The sequence below is a fragment of the Lemur catta genome, chromosome 8 (genome assembly GCF_020740605.2).
Source record: "Lemur catta isolate mLemCat1 chromosome 8, mLemCat1.pri, whole genome shotgun sequence".
NCBI lineage: Eukaryota > Metazoa > Chordata > Mammalia > Primates > Lemuridae > Lemur > Lemur catta.
In genome coordinates, this window is record NC_059135.1 from 29649886 (window position 1) to 29672552 (window position 22667).

The window sequence follows — 22667 nt, forward strand, 5'->3', positions numbered from 1 at the left end:
TATCCAATGTATTGAAAATGTTTTTGTTTTGAGACAGGGTCTTGCTCTGTTGCCCAGCCTGGAGTGCAGTGGCACAATCATAGCTCACTGCAGCCTCAAACTCCAGTCTCATGTGATCCTTCTGCCTTAGCTTCCCAAGCAGCTGGGATTACAGGCATGTGCCATCACACCGAGCTAATTTTTTTATTTTGTTAAAATGGGGTCTTTGCTATGTTTCCCAGGCTGGTCTTGAACTCCTGGGTTCAACTAATCCTCCCACCTCGGCCTCCCAAAGTGCTAGGATTACAAGTGTGAGCCACTGTGCTTGGCCTGAAAATGTAGTTTACTCCTCATTATTCAAAGTATGAGTGATCGGAAAATTTTTCACAGTATGTTTAAGGGCATTTCTGTATCTTCTTTTTTCTGCGTGAAGGGTCTGTTCATCCTTTTCTTTGGTTTCTATAGTTATCTGTCCCTTAATTTTTTTCTTTTACTGATACATAATAATTGCAGATATTTTTGGAATACATGTGATATTTTAATATATGTGTACAATGTGTAATGGTCAAATCAGACTATTTAGGATATCTATAACTTCAAACATTTATCATTTGTGTTGGGAACACTACAAATCTTCTAGCTATTTTGAAATATATAATAAATTTTCATTAAACAGTCACCTTACTGTGCTATCAAACACCAGAACTTATTCCTTCTATCTAACTGTGTATCTGTATACATTAGCCAACCTCTCCTTCACTCCTTCCCCACTTCCTGGCCTTCCCAGCCTCTGGTAACCACGATTCTATTCTCAATGGGATTATTTGTTTTTTGTTTTTTTTTTTTTTATGGCTGAGTGGTTTTGAGTTCCTTGCATATTATGGATATTAGTCACTTACTGGATGAATAGTTTGCAAATATTTTCTCCCATTCTACAAGTTGTCTCTTCATTCTGCTGACTGTTCCCTTTGCTGTGCAGAAGCTTTTTAATTTAGTATAGTCCCATTTTTATTTTTGTTGTCTGTGTTCTTAAAGTCTTAGTCATAAAAACCTTTGTCTAAACCAATATCCTGAATTTCCCGTTTTCTTCTAGTAGTTTTACAGTTTTGGGTCTTATGTTTAAGGTTTTAATCCATCATGGATTGATTTTTGTATATGCTGAGAAATAAAGGTCTAGTTTCATTCTTCTGCATAAGGATATCCAGTTTTCCCAGCAGCATTTACTGAAAAGGATGTCCTTTCCCCAAAGTATATGCGTGGTGCCTTTGTTAAAATCAGTTGGCTGTAAATACGTAGATTTATTTCCGGTTCTCTATTCTGTTCCATTGGAATATGTGTCTATTTTTATACCAATACCATGCTGTTTTGGTTACTACAGTTTTGTGTAATATATTTTGAAGTCACATGGTATGATGCCTCTAGCTTTTTCTTTTTGCTTAGTATTGCGTTGGTTATTTGGGGGTCTTTTGTTCTTCCACATGAATTTTAGGATATATATATTTTTTTATTTCTGTGAAGAATGCTACTGGTATTTTGATAGGGATTGCACTGAGTCTATAGATTGTTTTGTGTAGTATCATCATTTTAATAATATTAATTCTTCTGGTCCATAAGCATGGGATTTCTTTCCATTTGTTTGTGTTCTCTTCAATTTCTTTCATCAGTGTTTTGTAGTTCTCATTGTAGAGGTTTTCACTTCCTTGGTTAGATTTACTCCTAGGTATTTTATTATTTTTTAATGGCTATTATAAATGGGATTGCTTTCTTGATTTCTTTTTCAGCTAGTTCATTACTGGTGTATAGAAACACTAATGATTATTTTATGCTGACTTTGTATCCTGCAACTTTACTGAATTTGCTTACACGGTCTGAGAGGTTTTGTTTTTTTTTTTTTTTTTTTTGGTGAAGTCTTTAAGTTTTTCTATATATAAGATAACGCCATCTGCAAAGAGAGACAATTTGACTTCCTCTTTTCCGATCTGGATGTGTTTTATGTCTTTCTCTTGCCTGACTGCTCTGGGTAGGATTTCCAGTACTATCTTGAAGAAGAGTGGTGAGAATGGGCATACTTGTCTTGTTCCAGTTTTTAGAGGAAAGGCCTTCAGCTTTTCCCCATTCAGTATGTTGGCTGTGGGTTGTCATATATGCCTTTTACTATGTTGAAGTTATTTTCCTTCTATGCTTAATTTATTGAGTCTTTATCATGAAGGAATGTTAAATTTTATCAAATGCTTTCTGTGCATCTATTGAAATGACCATATAGTTTTTATCCTTCATTCCACTGATGTGATGTATCACATTTATTGGTTTGTGTATACTGAACCATCCTTGCATTGCTGGAATAAATCCCACCTGATCATGGTATTTTATCCTTTTGATGTGTTGCTAGATTTGCTTTGCTAGAATTTCGTTGAGGATTTCTGCATCTATGTTCATCTGGCATGTTGGTCTGTAGTTTTGTTTTTTTTGTTGTGTCCTTGTCTAGTTTTGGTACCAGGGTAATGCTAGCCTCATAGAATGAGTTTGGAAGAATTCCCTTCTCTTCAATTTTCTGTAATAGTTTGAAAAGAATTTTTATAAGTTTGGTACAATTCAGCAGTAAAACCATCCAGTCCTCAGCTTTTCTTTGTTGGGAGACTTCATTACTGATTCAACCCTCATAACCTGTTATTGGTCTGTTCAGGTTTTCTATTCCTTCCTGGTTCAATCTTGGTAGGCTGTAAGTGTCGAGGTATTTATCTACTACTTCTAGGTTTTCCAATTTGTTAGCACATAATAGTCTCTAATGATTCTTTGTATTTCTGTGATATCAGTTGTTACGTCTTTTTCATTTCTGAATTTGTTCACTTGGGTTTTTTTTTTTTTTTTTAAAGAGATGGGGTCTTCTTCTGTAACCCAGGCTGGACTGCAGGGGCATGATCATAGCTCACTGCATCCTTGAACTCCTGGGCACAGTGAATCTTCTGAGAGTAATTTACATTATAAGTTAAATGTCTGTTTCACACTGCTTCAAAGTATGAGGATACAACTGGGGTATGACACATACAGAGTTAGGAAAGATACAAGAATACCTATTGAAGCAATAGCTAAGTAGGGCAGAGAAATACAGAGGTAAATTTTTGAAAAATGAGGTTGGGCGTGGTGGCTCGTGCCTATAATCCTAGCACTTTCGGAGGCTGAAATGGGAGGACTGCTTGAGATCAGGAATTTAAGACCAGCCTGAGCAAGAGTGAGACCCCATCTCTACAAAAAATAGAAAAATTAGCTGCGCAGGCCGGGCGCGGTGGCTCACGCCTGTAATCCTAGCACTCTGGGAGGCCGAGGTGGGTGGATTGCTCGAGGTCAGGAGTTCGAGATCAGCCTGAGTGAGACCCCGTCTCTACTAAAAATAGAAAGAAATTATCTGGCCAACTAAAAATATATATAGCAAAAAAAATTAGCCGGGCATGATGGCACATGCCTGTAGTTCCAGCTACTCGGGAGGCTGAGGCAGTAAGATCGCTTAAGCCCAGGAGTGTGAGGTTGCTGTGAGCTAGGCTGACGCCACGGCACTCACTCTAGCCCAGGCAACACAGCGAGACTCTGTCTCAAAAAAAAAAAAAAAAAAATTAGCTGGGTATGGTGGTGTGTACCTGTAGTCCCAGCTACTCGGGAGGCTGAGGCAGAAGGATCGCTTAGCCCAGGAATTTGAGGGTGCAGTCAGCTAGGCTAATACCACTGCACTCTAGCTGGGTGACAGAGTGAGACTCTGTCTCAAAAAAAAAAAAATTATTTTTTGCTTTCTGAAAAATGAAAATCTGCTGTGTGGTAGGCAAGTAGGATGGAAAAAGGTCAGTTCAGCAATTCAACAGAGATTCGCGAGAGAAAAATAGCCAGAAACCCTAATATAACCAAACGGAGGTAGAAACTCAGAATGGTAAAAAATTAGGAAGCACCTACAAAAAAAGCTTTCCTATTTTAAGGGCTTTTGATTCTGGGTCTCCACGTGGCCTTGATTCTTCTTGTCTTGTCACCAACACTTTATATCTGTTTTTCAGTGATCACTGTCCTCTCATCCAGTATCCACTTTTTCTGCTCTTCTAAGCTACAGCTATATACTGTATAATAAGTGTCACAGCTTCGTTTTGAAATGGCAAAAATAGATAGATAGATAGCAATCATGGTGTTCTGGACTGACATCCAAAGATTTCAGTGCAGAGCAGCAATTTTCCTTTTTAAACTGCAATGCACCTCTCATTTCTCAGATGAAAATAGGTTTTTTCCATTTTTTACCTCACTGTCCCTTTGCTCTCAAACCCTCCTAGGCTACTACAAAACTATAGTGTCCTCAGCCCAGATGAAGAAATAAGAAAATCCTATGGGAGGGATTGCTTGAATCTATACCAGCCAGAAAATATCTGCACATTTTTTTAATTCTCACCTCAAAATTAGTGTATGTAGCCTTGAAGACACTGGTTATCTCCCACTCCTCTGTTACTCACATCTGACTTTAATACTCAATCAAACAATTCTGAAATGTGTTAGCTCTATTTTCTAATGAGACTGTTTGTTGAAATACTCCTAAAGAGTATTTCATTTTAAGCATCTGAGGGCTTTGTCATTTTTGGAGATCACTGACATGTGAAAGATTCTCTCCTCTAAGAAACTCTGCAGTGCTTATTTTTTCTAATGAATAATACTCCCTGAATTTCCAGGAACAGAAACATGCGGGGGGGAAAAAAAAGTGAGAATTCTTTTCTAACGGTAAGCCCAAGAAAAAAGATCTTTTGTTAACCAGTGGCTTTAGACTATACCACTAAGAACAATACTGTCCCTAAATTGTTAAGGGATACTAAAGGAATTTCCCAGTAAAAATCATCTATTTATCATGAAATCCAGGCAAAATATTGCAATAACTTTGTAAAAAGTTTACCCACCCAAAAATCAAAGAACCCCAAAATATTCAAACTTCCTAATAATAGAAAAATCTATCCCTAGAAAAGAATAAACATAGAAAAGCTTAAAACACAAAGAAACTGAATTCAACTAAATAATCAAAACTAGAAAAGTGCTCTACAGAACATAAGACATTAAAAATGAAACATATGTAATAACAACATAAACATTTTTCCATGTTAAATAGCAAAAGGCAGAATATATAATCTAACATAGGATACACTTGCAATGAGGAATGCAAAGAAAAAAAAAGAGTAGAAGAAAAAAGTCAGGAATAGCTGTCTTTAGACAGTGAGACTCTGGAAAATTTTTTTCTATTTAATTAAAAAAAACAGCTTTATAGAGATAATTTCTCTATTTGACTTTTTTTTAGTTCCTAAAATTTCCATAATGAACATGCAAATACTTCTATAATAGTAACAGCTTTAAAAACTTTAATTAAAAAATGGCAGAGAAATCAAGTCTGCTCACTTTTTTTGTATTAAGGTACTTCCTTAAAAGGCTTAAGAGACTGAAAACTTACTATGTGCTGAGAATTGCATTAAGTGTTTTATAACATTTTATCCCATTTAATCCTCAGGACAACACAACAGATAGGTAATATTATGCAGAGAACCTGAGGAACTTCATACTTCTAGTAAGCAATGGGGCCCAGATTCTAGGCTAAACAGTCTGACCTTAGAGCACCTGTGCACAATCTCTATACCATTAAATGACCTCCTGGTTTACTTTATTGGTTCTTTGTAAGCATCTAATCCAATTTACTATTTCCAGACAATTATATTTGCATTTTATGTATTTATCTGTTTTTTATGTTGGTAGATATTTTTATAATAGCTTTATTGAAATATAATTTACAATATCATACAACTCACTCAAAGTGTACAACTTTTTTTAATGGTTATTGAACAGAGTTGTGTGACCATCAGAACAATTTCTGAATCACACCAAAAGGAAACCCCTTACTCATAAGCAGTCATTCCCCACTTCTCCCCAACTTTCCCAGGCAACCACCAATCTATTCTCTGTCTCTATGGGTTTGCCTGGACAATTCCTGTAAATCAAATCATACATTGTGTGTTCTTTTGCCTCTGGCTTCTTTCGTGTAGCATGATGTTTTCAAGGTTCATCCATATTGTAGCTTGTATCAGTACTCCATTCCTTTTGATGACCAAATAAAATTCCATTGTATGGATATACCACATTTTATATACTCATTTTTCAATTGATGGACATTTGGGTTGTTTCCGAATTTTGACTATTATCAATAATGCTGCTATGAATGTTTGTTTACAAGTTCTTATGTGGACTTTTTTTTTTTTTTTTTGAGACAGAGTCTTGCTCTGTTGTCTGGGCTAGAATGCCATAGCATTAGCCTAGCTCACAGCAAACTCAAACTCCTGGGCTCAAGTGATCCTCCTACCTCAGCCTCCCTAGTAGCCAGCACTACAGGCGCACACCTCATGCCACCATACCCAGCTAATTTTTTCTCTTTTTAGTCGCCTGGCTAATTTTTTTTCTATTTTTAGTAGACACAGGGTCTCACTCTTGGTCAGGCTGGTCTCAAACTCTTAAGCTCAAGCAATCTTTCCACCTTGGACTCCCAGAATGCTAGGATTATAGGCCTGAGCCACTGTGCCCAGGCTGGACATATGTTTTTAATTTTCTTGTTTACATACCTAGGAGAGGAAGTACTGGGTATTTGGTAACTCCATGTTTAGCCTTTTGAGGAACTGCCAGATTGTTCTCCAAAGCAACTGCACCATTTTATATCCCTACCAGTAACATATGAAGGTTCCAATTTCTTCACATCTTCCCTAACACTTGTTATTATCTATTAAATTACAGCCTTGCTTGTGGGTATGAAGTGGTACCTCATTGGAATTCTGAATTGCATTTCTCTATTGACAGATTATATTATCGAGCATCTTTTTCATGTACTTATTGGCTATTTGTTTACCTTCCTTGGAGAACTCTCTATTCAGATCCTTTGCCCATTTGTTGAGTTGCTTGTCTTTTTATTATTGAGTTGCAAGAGTTCTTATATATTCTAGACACAAATGCCTTATCAGATACATGATTTATACATATTTTTTCCTATCCTCTAGGTTGTCTTTCCACTTTTTTGATGGTGTCCTTTGAAACACAAAGTTTTCAATTTTGATGAAATCCATTTATCTTTTCCTTTTCTTATTTGTGCTTTTGGTGTCATATCTAAGAAACCACTGTCTAATCCAGTGTCACAAACATTTATGCCTATATTTTCTTCTAAGAGCTTTTAGTTTTAGCTTACATTTAGGTCTTTGATCCATTTAGAGTCACTTTTGTATATAGTGTTGAGGTAGGTAAAAATATTTTTTAAATTGTATTTTAAAAGGTAGAATTGGCAGCATCCTTTACTCTTATCTCTCTTCCTCATTACCATATCTCATCAATAATCAGTCAGCATAGAGTTTAAAAACTCAGACTCTGAGGTCAGAATGCCTAGGTTAGAATCCCAGCTGTCTTGTGTGACCTTGAACAATGTACCTGACCTCTCTGGGCCCTGATTTTCTCTTCTATAAAATGGGGATAATAACAATGCCCACCGTAAAGATGAGGATTAAATGCCAACATGTCCAAATGCTGAGTAGAGAGTGCTTGCCATATAGTAAGCACTTTAAAAGAGTTTAATTATTATCTTCTAAATATCACTTAAATTTGTCTGTTCTCACCAGTTCCAAAGCTTCTTACACCTTACTTGAGGCAATCACCATTTCCTACTTGCACTACTAAATCCTATTCTTACCTGGTTTCCCTGCCTCTAATCTTGTCCTCCAAATTTATTCTCTACTCTGAACCCATATCATCATTATAAAATGCACATCTGATCACTATCAATCTTCTGCATTTAAAAAAATAGTTCCCTGGTACCCCAAAGATGAAGTCCAAACGCCTTAACAAGCAAGACATGGAGACTTTCAGGTCTGGCTGCTATTTGCCTCTCCAGCCTAATCTCTTACTAGTACTGCTACCCAGGGCCTTGATTTCTTCCATCTCTAGAAGACTGGCTAACTCCTACTTATCTTTTAGGGATCAGCTAGACAACACTTTCTCTGAGAATCCTTTCTAGATGGCTCCATCTCCAGGCCAAGGATAAATACCCCTTCTACAGCATTCTGGACTCTCCCTATCAACACATTCCTTATATAGTTACAATTAACTGTTTACTTACATCTAATAAGAGATTTGGTGGGGACAGACAATATATCTTTGTCACCACATCTCCTAATGAGTACTACAGTCATAGGATATTTAATAAATGTTGTACGGATGGATAGATGGCCTCAAAAGTACACATATATCAATGCGGTACTTTTCTCCATTAGAGAGAGAACCCACTAAAACAAAGCCACACTCATAACTTAATAGAAAATATTCTCATTCTCACTGCCTGAAAGTTTCAATTAAATATGAATACCACTGTTATAACCATTGTGGCACACATGCACCTTATTTGTGGTTGGCTATTAACAAGTCAAGCAGTCAAGATGTTTGATGTGTAGAATGTACAAAATTCAAACTAGATGAATTTATTTTTCAAGTTGCTCTACTTTCTAGTCCTTACCTTCTCTGTAACAGGATGTTTTTGAATTAAGCAAACATGAATTTCTTGCAAGCTCCAATAATGTTTATTAAGCAAATTCAACTTGCAAGGGAAAAAAGGAAAGTTTGGATAACTTTAGTACCATAATATTGTTGATTTTAATGTAACTTTCTAAAAAAATCACTTCAGAAACTTATAAACTCCTAAAAACCACCACTTCAATAAAATTCAATCTTAACCTCATCCTACTCAGAGTAAAAATATGCGTTAGGAATAAAAAGTGGCCTTATCTTTTAGAAACAAATAAATTATTTATGAATGAATTAGAGGGAGGAGAAGGTTAGCAAATTCATCTATAAAACCACCTGAGCCTTTAGCCTTTTAAGGATAAGAAAGTTTTGTTTTTAATTAATATTCCAAGTTTGGTGGTTATTAATCTATTCACATTTTTCATTTCTTATTTTGCAAATTTAAAATTTCTTTTTTTTTTTTTTTGAGACAGAGTCTCGCTCTGTTGCCTGGGCTAGAGTGAGTGCCGTGGTGTCAGCCTAACTCACAGCAGCCTCAAACTCCTGGGCTTAAGCGATCCTACTGCCTCAGCCTCCTGAGTAGCTGGGACTACAGGAATGTGCCACCATGCCCTGCTAATTTTTTCTATAAATTTTTTTTTTTTAGTTGGCAAGATAATTTCTTTCTATTTTTAGCAGAGACGGAGTCTCGCTCTTGCTCAGGCTGGTCTCAAACTCCTGACCTCGAGCAATCCACCCGCCTCGTCCTCCCAGAGTGCTAGAATTATAGGCATGAGCCACCGCGCCCAGCCGCAAATTTAAAATTTCTATTTCTCCAGAAATAAATCCAGTTGATGGTTTTAAAATACATTAGTATATAATCATAGTTTTAAATTAAAATATCTTACATATGGAAAAAAGATATTAGAAACCATAATCAAACTATAAATTTGTAAAATCAGACTTGACCCAGGTATTAATATTTTAGGGCAAAGTCTGTTAGAAAAAATATATACCTTTACCCATATTTTCTATTGCAAACAATCCACATATACTTAGCAATCACCCTATAAAAGGGGTTGGCAAACCTTTTCTGTAAAGGGACAAACAGTGAATATTTTAGTCTTTGTGGGCCAGTCTCTGTCACAACTACTCAACAACAGTAGTCCCTCACTATCTGTGGGAGATTGGTTCCAGTTCTCCACTGTGGATACCAAAATCCACAGATGCTCAAGTCTCTTATATAAAATGGCACAGTATTTGCATATAACCTACGCATATCCTCCCATATACTTTAAACCATCTCTAGATTATTTATAATACCTAATGTAAATGCTATGTAAATAGCTGTTAGATCATATTAGTTTTTTATCTGAATTACTTTTTATTGTTGTGCTGTTTTCTATTGTTGTTTTTTCCTGAATATGTTGGATCCATGGTTGATTGAATCTGTGACTGTGGAACCCATGGATACAGAGAGCCAAGTGTGTATTTTTATGGCACAAAAAGGAGCCATAGACAATACATAAAAAATAATAATGGCTGTATTCCAGTAAAATTTTATTTACAAAACTAGGTGGCAGGTCATTCTTGGTTTCCAGGCCACAGTTTGTTAACACTACACTATGCTATAAAATAATCTGAAAGTCACAGAACTAAGCCTTCTAGTTTCCCTCTACCTCCCAAGCCCTACTGCCTTACTGTTGAGATAGAAAAATTGAATCTAGGTTCTCCCATTCTCAAAGCTTCACTTAGGAGACTTGAAAAGTTCAATCATATTATAGGACCCAAAATGAACTTGCTTCTTCCTTGTCAACAGACCTCAGCCAATTTCAATTCAGTTAAAGAAAAGTGCTTTCTGAGTGAGCCATCAAGGGCAGTGCATAGGGCTCTATTAAGGAATCAAAGCAGGTGAAGGTTTTTCCTTACCAAAAGGGCTTTATGAGACAGGCATTATTATCCCCAATCTTTAGATAAGGAAACTGAGACTTAAAAAGGATAAATGCAGGGTCTGTTCCACAGTCAATGTTTGTCTCTGTATTATTCGGCCTCCAATATTCTGAACTGACAAAAATCAAAAATATGGTAAATCAAAATAATTAGCTATGTCTCTTAGAAGTCATGTCTCAAGTCACTAAAGGAAAATATTCTGTTTTCTTATAAAAGTTGTGATTCAGTATTTAAATCACTATTTCAAATATGTTTTTGGATATTTTTGTCCTGAAAAATTACCAACAAAATAACAAATCACCAGGAAGCCACAAATTTCTTTTTCTGGATTTTGTGGTATCTGTGCTCCTACCTGACACTGGTTAATAGCTGCATGGTTGCCATGGAATGGAGACTGTCTTTCTTTATCTCGATGATGCCGACTGCTGTGTTTACTTCTCTGCAATTGCTGGCGTAATTTTGCAATCTGAAAAGGTAAAAAATAACAAGTACACCAGAGTGTTTTCCACGCTAAATAAAAACATATTCTTACTTAATCAGAACCAGTAAAACTCATCCTTAATAAGTCCTTTGAATTCTTAAACCATACCACGAAATCTGATTTACAGTACAGAATTTTTATACATATATGCACACACATGCACGTATATATGTATCTTTCTTTTAAGAGAAACAAAATTATGTTTGAATATTTTTCTCAGTCTTTAAGCTTTCTAAGTACTACACAAAGTTTTCAGCACTTAGAATAAATTACATTGCAGCTTTCACAAAGAATTAAAAAAATAACAATTTTTCTCATTGCCCTTGCCATCAGTCAACTTTTATTTAGATTTCTTTATTGAACACCTAACCTTCAACAGCTCCAAGAATTATACAGTATGTAAAATCAATTCCAGCCATGAAATAAATTCACAAATATCTTTAAATAACAAATGCAATCTCAATGAATATCCCACATTATTCCTTTACTGAATTTTTCTTTTATTTCTACATTATGTGTAAAATGAAATGTCATTACATAGAGGCATGAAAAACTGTAATCATAGCATAGAGCCATAATCAACTTAGTTATACCTGGTTACTGAATTTCCGAAACACTACCATATATAGAAAAATAATAAATGTGAATTTGCTGTATCACTACAATTTTATAAAACTGAGGTTTATATTATATTGACAGGTAGGGACTCCTCTAAAAAAAAAAAAAGACAAAAATATAATCAGGCAAGTAATGTATACACTCCCAAATTCAAATCTTTTATCAGATCAACACAATAACTGTTTTTCTGTTATTTGTCAAGTCAAAAAGAAAAAAATAAATAAATGGAAAATGACAAATCCTTGCTGCCCACAACTTCAAGGAGCTAGTCAACAAAAGGATCAAATTTCCACACCCACTCCCTTAGAACCATTTTCCTGACCTCCTTAAGTTGATCTGTACTTCCCCAGGATGCTGAGCGCTTATGAGACCCTTTCTTCTTTTCAGAGTATTCTTCAGCCCATGCACTCTCTGTCTATAGTAGAAAAAAGAGGGGAGGAGTATTTTAACAGAAATCATTTAACAATAACGTATAACCATATTTTTTCTATTACAAAATATATTCCTATTATAGAAAAATTAGATAAAATATTTAAAATTACACAAATTACTCATAATTCTCCTAGTACCAATTACTTAATTACAATATTTTAGCCTATTTCTTTCATTTCTATTAATAAAAAATTAGCAATTATTTTTACATAATTGTAATTATACTATAAATAAAGCATTTGCTGAATAAAGTTAACTATAGAGATGCATGCTAATAATAACTCACATTCTTGTGCTAGGCACTGTGCTTTTACATGCTTTATCTGGTTTAACACATATAAGTTGCCAAAGGTCTCACAGCTAGGAAATGGCAAAGCCAAGAAATAAACCTAAGATTCCAGAGCTCATAATCCTAAATTCTATACTATTGCTTTAAATATCTACAGAGAATAGCCCCCAAAATGTAAAATCTTTAGTAGTTATACAAAACTCAGAATTTAAAAATGGTGTATTGGAAAAGAAAATACAAATGAGTTCTTGGCACATGAAACTATGTTCAATCTCACCCATAATAAGAGAAATACAAGTGAATACTTCACCAAGATTAAGTAATTTGACAACATAAACTCTCCTACACTGCTGGTGAGAGTGTAAATAACTATGGGTCTTAATGAAAGGGGAGTCAACAACTACTATCAAAGAAGTGCTATCAAAGTTATAAATGCACATACTGTTTGACACAGTGAGCCTCTTTTGGTAATTTATCCTGTAGACATGAAAAATGGACATCTTCATGTACAAAATGACACATTCATATTATTCCTTATAGGATTATTCTTACAAGTAAAAGACTGGAACAACGTAAATAAATTATTTAGACCTGGATAAATAAATTATGGTCTACCTTTGCAACAGAATACTATGCAGCTATAAAAAATGAATAAGGAAATTCACAACATACAGATAGGAAATAATCTCCATGACATACTGTTAAGTGAAAAACCTCAGTGCTCAGTACAGTGAGTATAGCAACTGCCTTTACAAGGAACTGCTAAAAAGAATATATATGTATGTAAATTATCTCTGGAAGAATACATGGTAACAAAGGAAATTGATATCAATGGCTGCCTCCCGGAAGGAAGATCCTACACTGTAATATCCTTCTGTATATCTCTTGAGTTTTGTACTATATGAATGAATGAAAAATACTAAAAAAAATACTGTGCACAATTTGAGTACCATATGCACTTTTTTTTTTTTGAGATAGGGCCTCATTCTGTTGCCCAGGGCTAGAATGCAGTGATGTCATCACAGCTCACTGCAACCTCAAACTCCTGGGCTCAAGCAATCCTCCTGCTTCAGCCTCCCAAGTAGCTGAGACTATAGGCGTGCGCCACCACGACCAGCTAATTTTTATTTTTTGCAGAGACTGGGTCTTGCCCTTGCTCTGGCTGGTCTCGAACTCCTGGCCGCAAGCAATCCTCCCACCTCAACCTCTTAAAGTGCTAGGAATATAGGCATGAGCCATCGCTCCGATCTCCTTTGCACTCTTAACCTACCAATTGCTAATAATAAAGTGGTCTAGTTTCAAATGGGGCAGAAAAAGAAAGGTTTTCCAAAATCCAGAAACTGTGACCCTTATTAGTCACTGCGCAGACCTGGATCTCCTCCTTATAGATAAGAGGACTTCATTCTGACAAGCATCCTTAAACACTGAATCAGACGGAAGGGCTGCAATTCACCCAACTTCACACTACTCTGCATCCTCTTTCACCTAAACTCCACTTCCACTTTAAGGCTATGAAATGATGTAATAAGTCCTAGAGGCGACCCCTATTGTGCTTGTTATTTCTCTCACTAGGGTCTACAGGCTCTATATGTTAGTTGTTACAACTGTTACAAAGACCAACCTACAAATAGGACCACGAAGCATAATATATCAAAATCAAAACCAAATTAAAATCAAAATCAAAGTAATGATCTTAACACTAAAAAATTTTAATTCATAACAAATTATTGCTGATAAGCAGCACAGTGCGTATAGTTCAGATCACATATGTTGGTGTTAAACCCATATTTAAGTCCCAGGTCAGTTATATAACATCTTTGTCAACTTAAACAAGATACTTATATGAATTTTAATTTCCTCATCTATAAAAGAGGAATGTTATGTATCTACTAAAATTGTAAGATGAATTAAAGGAGTTAATATACATAAAGGTTTAATTTTTAAGCACAGTGCCAAGAACAAAATACTCAATATGTTAATTATTATTTTCATCCTATTATGCCAAGTAGTCATAACTTATTTTGCCACCTCTATGGTCATGGAGAGATATAAAAGAATGCAAAAAATTTTGTGATTAAAAAAACTGCCTAAGAGTCATAATTTCAAGTAAAAAGAGAGACCAGGTAGAAATAGAGTAAGATTTGTTTTATAAAAATTTTTTCACAAATTCTAATCAAATGTAAATGATAACAAGACTTTATAATAGTGGGGAGAAACAAAGCCTGGGTCTTAACAGTAGTCTACGGGCTGGCAAGTCTCTCAGTGGGAGCCAAAGCACTGAGGGTTCAGAGTAGGATCATGTTCTATGTTTGTAAATTCCTATGGATGTTATTATTTTTACACTCTAAAATCAAAAAAGAAACAACCCACACTTTTTATATTACTATTTACATCAAAACTTTGGGCTAAAATCATGATGAAGAGCTTCTTTATAAATACAGTTCCAAATTCAAGAATTGCTTAAAATTTTACACTTGCATTTTAGACTTTAGTTCAGTATTTAAACTCAGATCTTACTTGCTGAGGATCTCAAATATAGTTTGAAAAAAAGTTGGCTTATACTTCTTTCTATATAATGGGGGAAAAAAACTTTAGAAATAAGAGAATATATACAGATAATCTCCTTAATATTTAATATATTAAGTGAAAAACAAAAGAATGTATAGAAATGATATCATGTGTAAAAAAATAAATAAATAAACGCCACCTTTTCTTGTTCTTTTTTTTTTTCCCCCTTCAACCTCCAGGAAAATAAGTGATTTGGGCAAGGATCATCAATGGATATGAAAACCATTCAGTAAAAAATTACTAGGGGATTATCTGTCACAGGATTAGTTTTAAAAAAAAAAAGTTATTAGGAGACAGGATATTCATGTGGTGCCAAAAATTAGCCCACAAATTACTCGCTAACTGCAAAAGGGAAAAGTTTATTTCCTTTACAAATGTGTAGGATAATTCATTTTAAATATAAAAATCCTTAATGTTATTAAGAAAAAAAAAAGTATGAGAATGAGCTGTTCTAGATTAAAAGAGACTAAAGAGAAACCAAGTGTAATGCATGAATGTTGGATCAGATCCTAGTTCAAAAAAAAAAAAAGACATCCTGGGAAAATTTTAATATGAACTGATGAACTGGATGTTACATGGTATTACAGAATTGTTAATTTTGTTAGGTGACCTAATGCTACTATGGGTAAGTAGGAAATATTCTTGGGAGATATATGCTGAAATAGGGATAAAGTGTGATGATAGCTGCAACATACTTTCAAAACTGCAGCAAACACATACACACGTATAAATACAAAGATAGGTAAAGCAAATATGACCAATGTTTAAAACTGCTGAATCTAATCACAGCTGTAGTATTTTTTCTTTTATGTTTAACATTTTCATAATAAAAAGATAGAAAGCAAAAAACATAATCTTAGGTCATATCCACTGACATTTTATAAACTTCATTTAGGACAATTCCATAAAGAAATCCCTCTATCAAATAGTACAGACAAATAAATACTGATAGAAAGAGTTACAAAATCATCATTTTGGAACTACTATAATAGTAACTGATTTAGACAAGAATCATCAACAGATGCTAAAACCAATGGGTGAAAGTTTGTTCGGGAAGAGGATACTTACAGTCTCAAATATTGTTCGACAAACTACTCATTAGTTACAAAGAGTCTCTGGTGGATCAAATTTGCCATCACTGACTTCATGCACCTCAGACGTAGAGAAGAACACACATTACATATAGTATTCCTGACAAAAATATATAATAACCTCAATCTAATCAAGAAGAAATAGATAAACCCAAGTTGAGAACATTCAACAAAAATACTGGTCTATGCCAGTATTAAAAAACTTAAAACATCAGTGTCATGAAAGACTCTTAAAAAAATGTTATCAAAGGCTGAGGAACTGTCCCAAATTAAAGATGCTGAGATGCTGTCCCATGAAGAGACATGACATCTAAATGCCATGTGTGCTCCTTGACTGCCCCTGACTTACAGGGCAAACTGCCACAGAGAACATAACTGGTGCAAATGAAAAATATGGAATATGTACCATATAGTAAATAATTGTAGTATATCAAATGTTAAATCTCCTGAATTTGATAATTATATTGGTAATACTTTTTAAAGTCCTTCTTCATATACATGCTGAAATATTTAAGTCAGAGCATCTGCAACTTATTAACTAGCAAATACTAACAGAAATGATGTAATTATATACAGACAATGAAATAAAGCAAAATGTGGCAAATGTTACTTGGTAAACCTAGGTGAAGGGTATACTAGTGTTCAATACTATTGTAACTTTTCTGTAAACTTAATTTTTCCCCCAAATAAAAAAAGTATTAAGTAAATCATTACAGTAAATGATATTAATTTTAAGTGTAAAAATTAACTCAAGGAAAAGCAAAGGAATATCAAAGTTTCCACAGCTTTTTTAAGAACAAGTTAAAGATAATGAGAGTAAGAGTATTAATAACTAAGAAAAATAAAAGCAAGCATAAAGAGCAACAGACAGCTTGGCTAATTTCAGTGATGAGATATTCAAGGCAAGAAAAAAATACTTTAGCAAAGTCATTAATTTTACTTATATTCCTAATTCAAAAGATAACTGCTTTCTTTGTCCAACTAAAAAGCTGCACTTTGACTACAGGAACACACAGATATTGATAAAAAAGTAAAACTGAGTTTTAATTAAATACATTTCAATTTTGTTCAGTCTTGCTTTGTATATTAGAAAGTATCCACTAACATATCAGACACTGGACTAGGAATTGGCGTTCAAGAGGAAATAGGGTTCTTATTCTCAAAGAACTTCTTTTAGGAGAAAAGGAATAATAGCTAATTATGATATCATATGATGATAGAGGTCCCCTAAGAAAGGGACCTAATCCAGAATTGGGAAGACAGCAGGCAAAGTTTTATAGAATAAGGAGATACTATGAGTATTAGTCAGAGCATGAGTTATCCAGGCAAATGGTGGGAAAAGCATTCCAAACAAACTAGAGAAGCTGGGTAGCCATCAGTGGGTAGAGTATATAGAGCACTGCAAGTTCATTATTGAAAGCTGAAGCACATTTTCAAAATAATTTTTAATGAGATTAAAATTATGTATTAGTTACTCTCTGATAAATATATATGCAAAAATCCTCAACAAAATACTAGAAAACCCAACAGCACATTAAAAAAAAAAATCATACAACATGACCTAGTGGAATTTATCCCTGGATGTGAAGAATGGTTCAATAAACTAAAATCAATTAATGTAACAAACCACATTAACAGAATAAAGGATAAAAATTACATGATCTCTCAATATATTCAACACTTTTTCAATGATAAAAATTCAACAAATTAGGAATAAAAAGGAAGTATCACAACATTATAAAGGTCACGTAAAAAAAGCCCACAGCTAACACCATATCCAATGGTGAAAAACTGAGAGCTCTTCCGCTAAGATCAGGAACAAAGCAAACACAAAGATGCCCACCACTTCCATTCAACATAGTATGGGAAGTCCTAGTCAGGATAATTAGGCAAAAATAATAAGTTATTATTTAATAATAAATTGGAAGAAAAGAAGTAAAACTGTGCAGAGAATATATTATATACAGAAAACCTTAAAGATTTCATTTAATGCACTGTCTGGGGAATGGACACACTTGAAGCTCAGACTCGGGGGGATGGGGGGAACATGGGCAATATATATAACCTGAACTTTTGTACCCCCATAATAAGCTGAAATAAAAAAAACCAGAAATAATAAATAAATTCTGTAAAGCTGCAGTATATAAAATCAATGATACAAAAATTAGATGTGTTTCTATACAGTAACAAAGATCGGAAAAGGAAATTAGTAAAACAATCCTATTTACAATAGCAGCAAAAATAATATAACTAAGAATAAAAACTAAGGAGGTTAAAGACGTGTATTGAAAACTACAAAACACTGATGAAATTAAAGATGACACAAACAAATAGAAGGGCATCTCATGTTCATGGATTGAAGACTTAATATTAAAATGTACATACTAAAGTGTTCTACAAATTCAATGCAATGCATATCAAAATCCCAATGCATTTTTTACAAAAATACAAAAAACTATTCTAAAACTCATGTCGAACTACAAAAGACCACGAATAACCAAATATATGTCAAGAATAAACAAAGCGGGAGGTATATTTCTCTATTTCAAAATAACACAAAGCTATGGTAATAAAAATAGTATAGTACTGGCATAAAGACAAGACATACAGACCAATGGAACAGTAAAGTGAGCCGAGAAATAAATCCAAACGTTTACAGTAAACTGATCTTCAACAAGGATGCCAATGGGGAAAGGACAGTCTATTCAATAAGTGGCAGTGGGAAAACAGGATACCCACATGCGAAAGAAAGAAGTTAGACCCTTACACTATACACAAATATCAACTTACAATGGATTAAAGACGTAAACATAAGACTTGAATCTATAAAATTCCTAAAAATAAACGTAAGGCATAAGCTCCATAACATTAGTCTTGACAATGATTTCATGACTATGACATCAAAAGCACAGGCAACAAAAGCAAAAACTAAAAAGCTTCTGCACAGCAAAGAAAACAATCAACAGACTGAAAAAGCAACCTTACTGGGGCTAGGAGCAAATATTTGCAAACCATATGTTAACATATAATAAGAGGTTAATTTCTAAATATATAAGGGAACTAAAACAACTCAATAACAAAAAAACCCTAATAACCCAATTTAAAAATGGGCTATGGATTTCAATAGACATTTCTCTGAAGAAGACACACAAATGGCCAAGAGGTATATGAAAAAATGTTCAACATCATTAATAAGGGAAATGCAAATCATATCCACAGTGAAGTATCAAATCACATCTGTCAGGATGGCTAATATCAAAAAGACAAGTGTTGGTAAGCATGTGGATAAATTAGAAACCCTCTACACTGTTGCTGGGAATGCAAAATGGTACAGCTGCTATGGAAAACAGTATAAAGGCTGCTCAAAAAATTAAAAATAGAACAACCACATAAACCAGCAATTCCAAAAGAACTGAAATCAGGACCTTGAAGAGCTATTAGCATTCCCATGTTCACTGCAGCACTATTCACAATAGCCAAGGTGTAGAAACAACCTAAATATCCACTGACAGTTGAATGGATAAAGAAAATGTAGGATTAGCCATACAACGAATATGAGTCAGCCTTTAAAGAAAGAAATTCTGCAACATATGACAACATGAATGAACCTTGAGGACATCATACTATAATAAATGAAATAAGCCAACCACAGGAAAACAAATACTGTAAGATTCAACTTATAAGGGATCTAGAATAGTCAAATTCATAGAATCAGAGTGGAATGGTCGCTGCCAGGGGCTGTGGGGAGAGAGAAATGAGAAGTTACTAATCAATGGGCACAGAGTTTTAGTTAAGCAAGACAAATACGTTCTATTCTATAATACTGTATGATCTGCTATAATAATGTTGTTATTATACCTGCTGTATCTGTATTGTACATTTAAAATTTTCAGAGGGTAGATCTCATGTTAAGTGTTGTTACCACAGTAAGATAAAAATTTAAAAATATCAGTTACACAATGATATTTAAAAATATATATCAGTTCCATGATGTAACTCTTCATTTGCTGCGTTTGCCCAGCCCATTCAAAAGACAATGTATGGAGTCACTGCCCTAGAGAAATCTGATCTAACACATGAAAAAGGAAAGGACAGGAACACCAATCAAGAAGTAAAGATCTGGAAATTTGGATTCTTTCAGAATCCTAGACCTACCCAAGAAAGGTAAAGCTGCTGAGAGGCCAACGATAGAGCTTATACTGAAGTCACTAGACATTAACATTTTCCTTTACTCCTAATGTTACATTCTAATTCCAACCAGTGGACCAACGTCTTCTTCCAAACAGCAAGTGTTACTCAGAAAGTAGCTTAAAAAACAAAAGTTGATTCACCTCTTTAATCCCATTTCATAAGATTAAGATATAATTTTTAGTGTTGCTTCTGTCAAACACGTAAAAAGATTTTTTTTTACTATAAATTCCAGATTATTCTTCCAAATCTTTGGTCATTTTTCAAAGAACACAACCTCTAAACAAGTTTGCAGATTTATAAACAGCTACCTTTGGTAATTCAACATTATTTTAGCCTCTAATTTACCAAATATTCAACTTTATTATTAGGTTTTAATCATAGGCCATCTTACAAAAGTTTCTGAACTCAGATCTTTTCCATAAATTAGAAAATTCAGAACTTTGCCATAAATTGAAAAAGCCAACCCTTAAATTGTAAAAATAATTTCATAAAATATTAATCAAAATCAACCTCTGAGGGAAAAAAAAAAAGCCTTGCAATGTAGAAGTTCTAAGAGAAAATAATATTTTTTAAAGCAAAAGATGGCTGGTTTGTGCCATAAAGAAAACAAACAAAAGAAACAAGAGGGAGAGCCAGGCACAGTAGCATGCACCTGTGGTCCCAGCTACTTGAGAGGCTGAGGCAGGAGGACCTTTTGAACCCAGGAGTTTAATCAGTAGTACACTACTATCATGTCTGTGAATAGCCACTGCATTCCAGCCGCAGCAACATAGCAAGATCCCATCTCTTAAAAAAAATAAATAGGAAAGAAAATCAGACACCAATCACATGAGCCACAAAAATTCACACACTGAGACAAACCACCTATAAAGTAAATAAGCCTAGGAGGTTAAGGAAGTTGGAAAAAGAATACCTTTCAAGTCAAAAGAATCCCAAATAATCCAATCACACATACCCATTACATTTTCTCCCCCTAAATTGGTATAGTCAGCAAATACAAAAGGCACTCTCTGGAAGTAGTTAGGTAGTTTAAATAAAATTAATAGAACTGCTACATAGGTAGATAATGCTGGGAATATAAATTAGTCTAATATTTTTAGAAGGCAAACTGGTAAATGGTTAGACTACAATCTTTAAAAGAACATGGGAGTGGGGGTGTGGGAGCAAAGGTTGGTGACAATATAGTTCTGTACAAACTCCAAAGCAGAAATGGCACAGTCTTACAGGCAATCACAATCAGGCTCACAGACCATCCCCTGCTCCACTGGCATGCTGGAGCACTGTACCAGAAGGGCTCTCAGCCTATCTGAAACACACAGAATAAAGAATGACTGTCAAAGATAGTGGAAAAAAGAATGATGCCACATTTTTGCTACCTTTGTCTCAAGTAATTGTAATGATAAATAACTCAGGTACAGTAAAATCATTTTTTTTTTTTTTTTTTTTGAGACAGAGTCTCGCTGTGTTGCCCGGGGTTGAGTGAGTGCCGTGGCGTCAGTCCAGCTCACAGCAACCTCAAACTCCTGGGCTCAAGCGATCCTACTGCCTCAGCCTCCCCAGTAGCTGGGACTACAGGCATGTGCCACCGGCTAATTTTTTCTATATATATTTTTAGATGTCCATATAATTTCTTTCTATTTTTAGTAGAGACGGAGTCTCACTCTTGCTCAGGCTGGTCTCGAACTTCTGAGCTCAAACGATCCGCTCACCTCGGCCTCCCAGAGTGCTAGAATTACAGGCCTCTGAGCCACCATGCCCAGCCTTACGGTAAAGTCTTAAAGTAAATGGTGAGGAGGGAGGTGAGGCAGGAGGTGATATTAACATCTTTAAAAACTTGTTCCCAGGTTCCTAACTTTTTGATGTTGCCTTTCTCTATATTTTCCAGAATCATCTTCTCCCATTCCCATCCGTCCCCCAGGAGCTGGGAAGGCCTGAGAGTAATACATAATTATTTCAAAATGAAGAAACCAGGGCTCAGAGTGGTGAAATGATAAAACTTGATAAAAGTCAACAGCAAATTTCTGGAAACACCATTCCACAACATGAGATAAATTATTTCCATCATACTCTTTGTTGAAGCACTGACTGAACCAGTAAATACCTGATAAGAAGTGCCCCAGGCCCCTAACCAGGGACAAAAATTGCTATTCAGTCTCAGCAATCTTTACCCTGAATCTTTTTCAACATAATACTGCAGGAAGCCAACAGCAATTGATCAAATTCCACAGGAGATGAACCTACATTCCATCCTTGTTTTAATCTGACAATAATTAAAGGTAATAATTTTAACAATGAACATTTATTGAATGTTTACTACGTGCCAGACACTGTTCTGTGTTTTATATATTTTTCCTTGTTTAATGCCCAAAACCTTAGGAATAGGTAGCGCTATTTCCCCCCATTTTACAAAGGGGAAACACAGGCACAGAGATGTTAAGAAAGTGTCTGAACTCTGAAGCAGATATACAAATGGTCAATAAGCACATGAAAAATGCTCAACACACAAACAAAACAATGAGATAGCACTTCACACCTACTA

At 34.7% G+C, this 22667-nt stretch overlaps 1 protein-coding gene across 1 annotated transcript in view; it reads right to left on the minus strand.

Annotated features, from left to right (window-relative positions):
• The window catches only part of FAM117B (family with sequence similarity 117 member B), a 94724-nt gene that overhangs the window by 18964 nt on the left and 53093 nt on the right, over positions 1–22667 (minus strand). Inside the window, exons 3-4 of the mRNA XM_045559704.1 lie at positions 11880–11972; positions 10811–10924 (exon numbers count right to left, since the gene is read on the minus strand). Of these exons, the coding sequence (XP_045415660.1) occupies positions 10811–10924; positions 11880–11972 (207 nt within the window). The remainder of the gene's footprint in view (positions 1–10810; positions 10925–11879; positions 11973–22667) is intronic.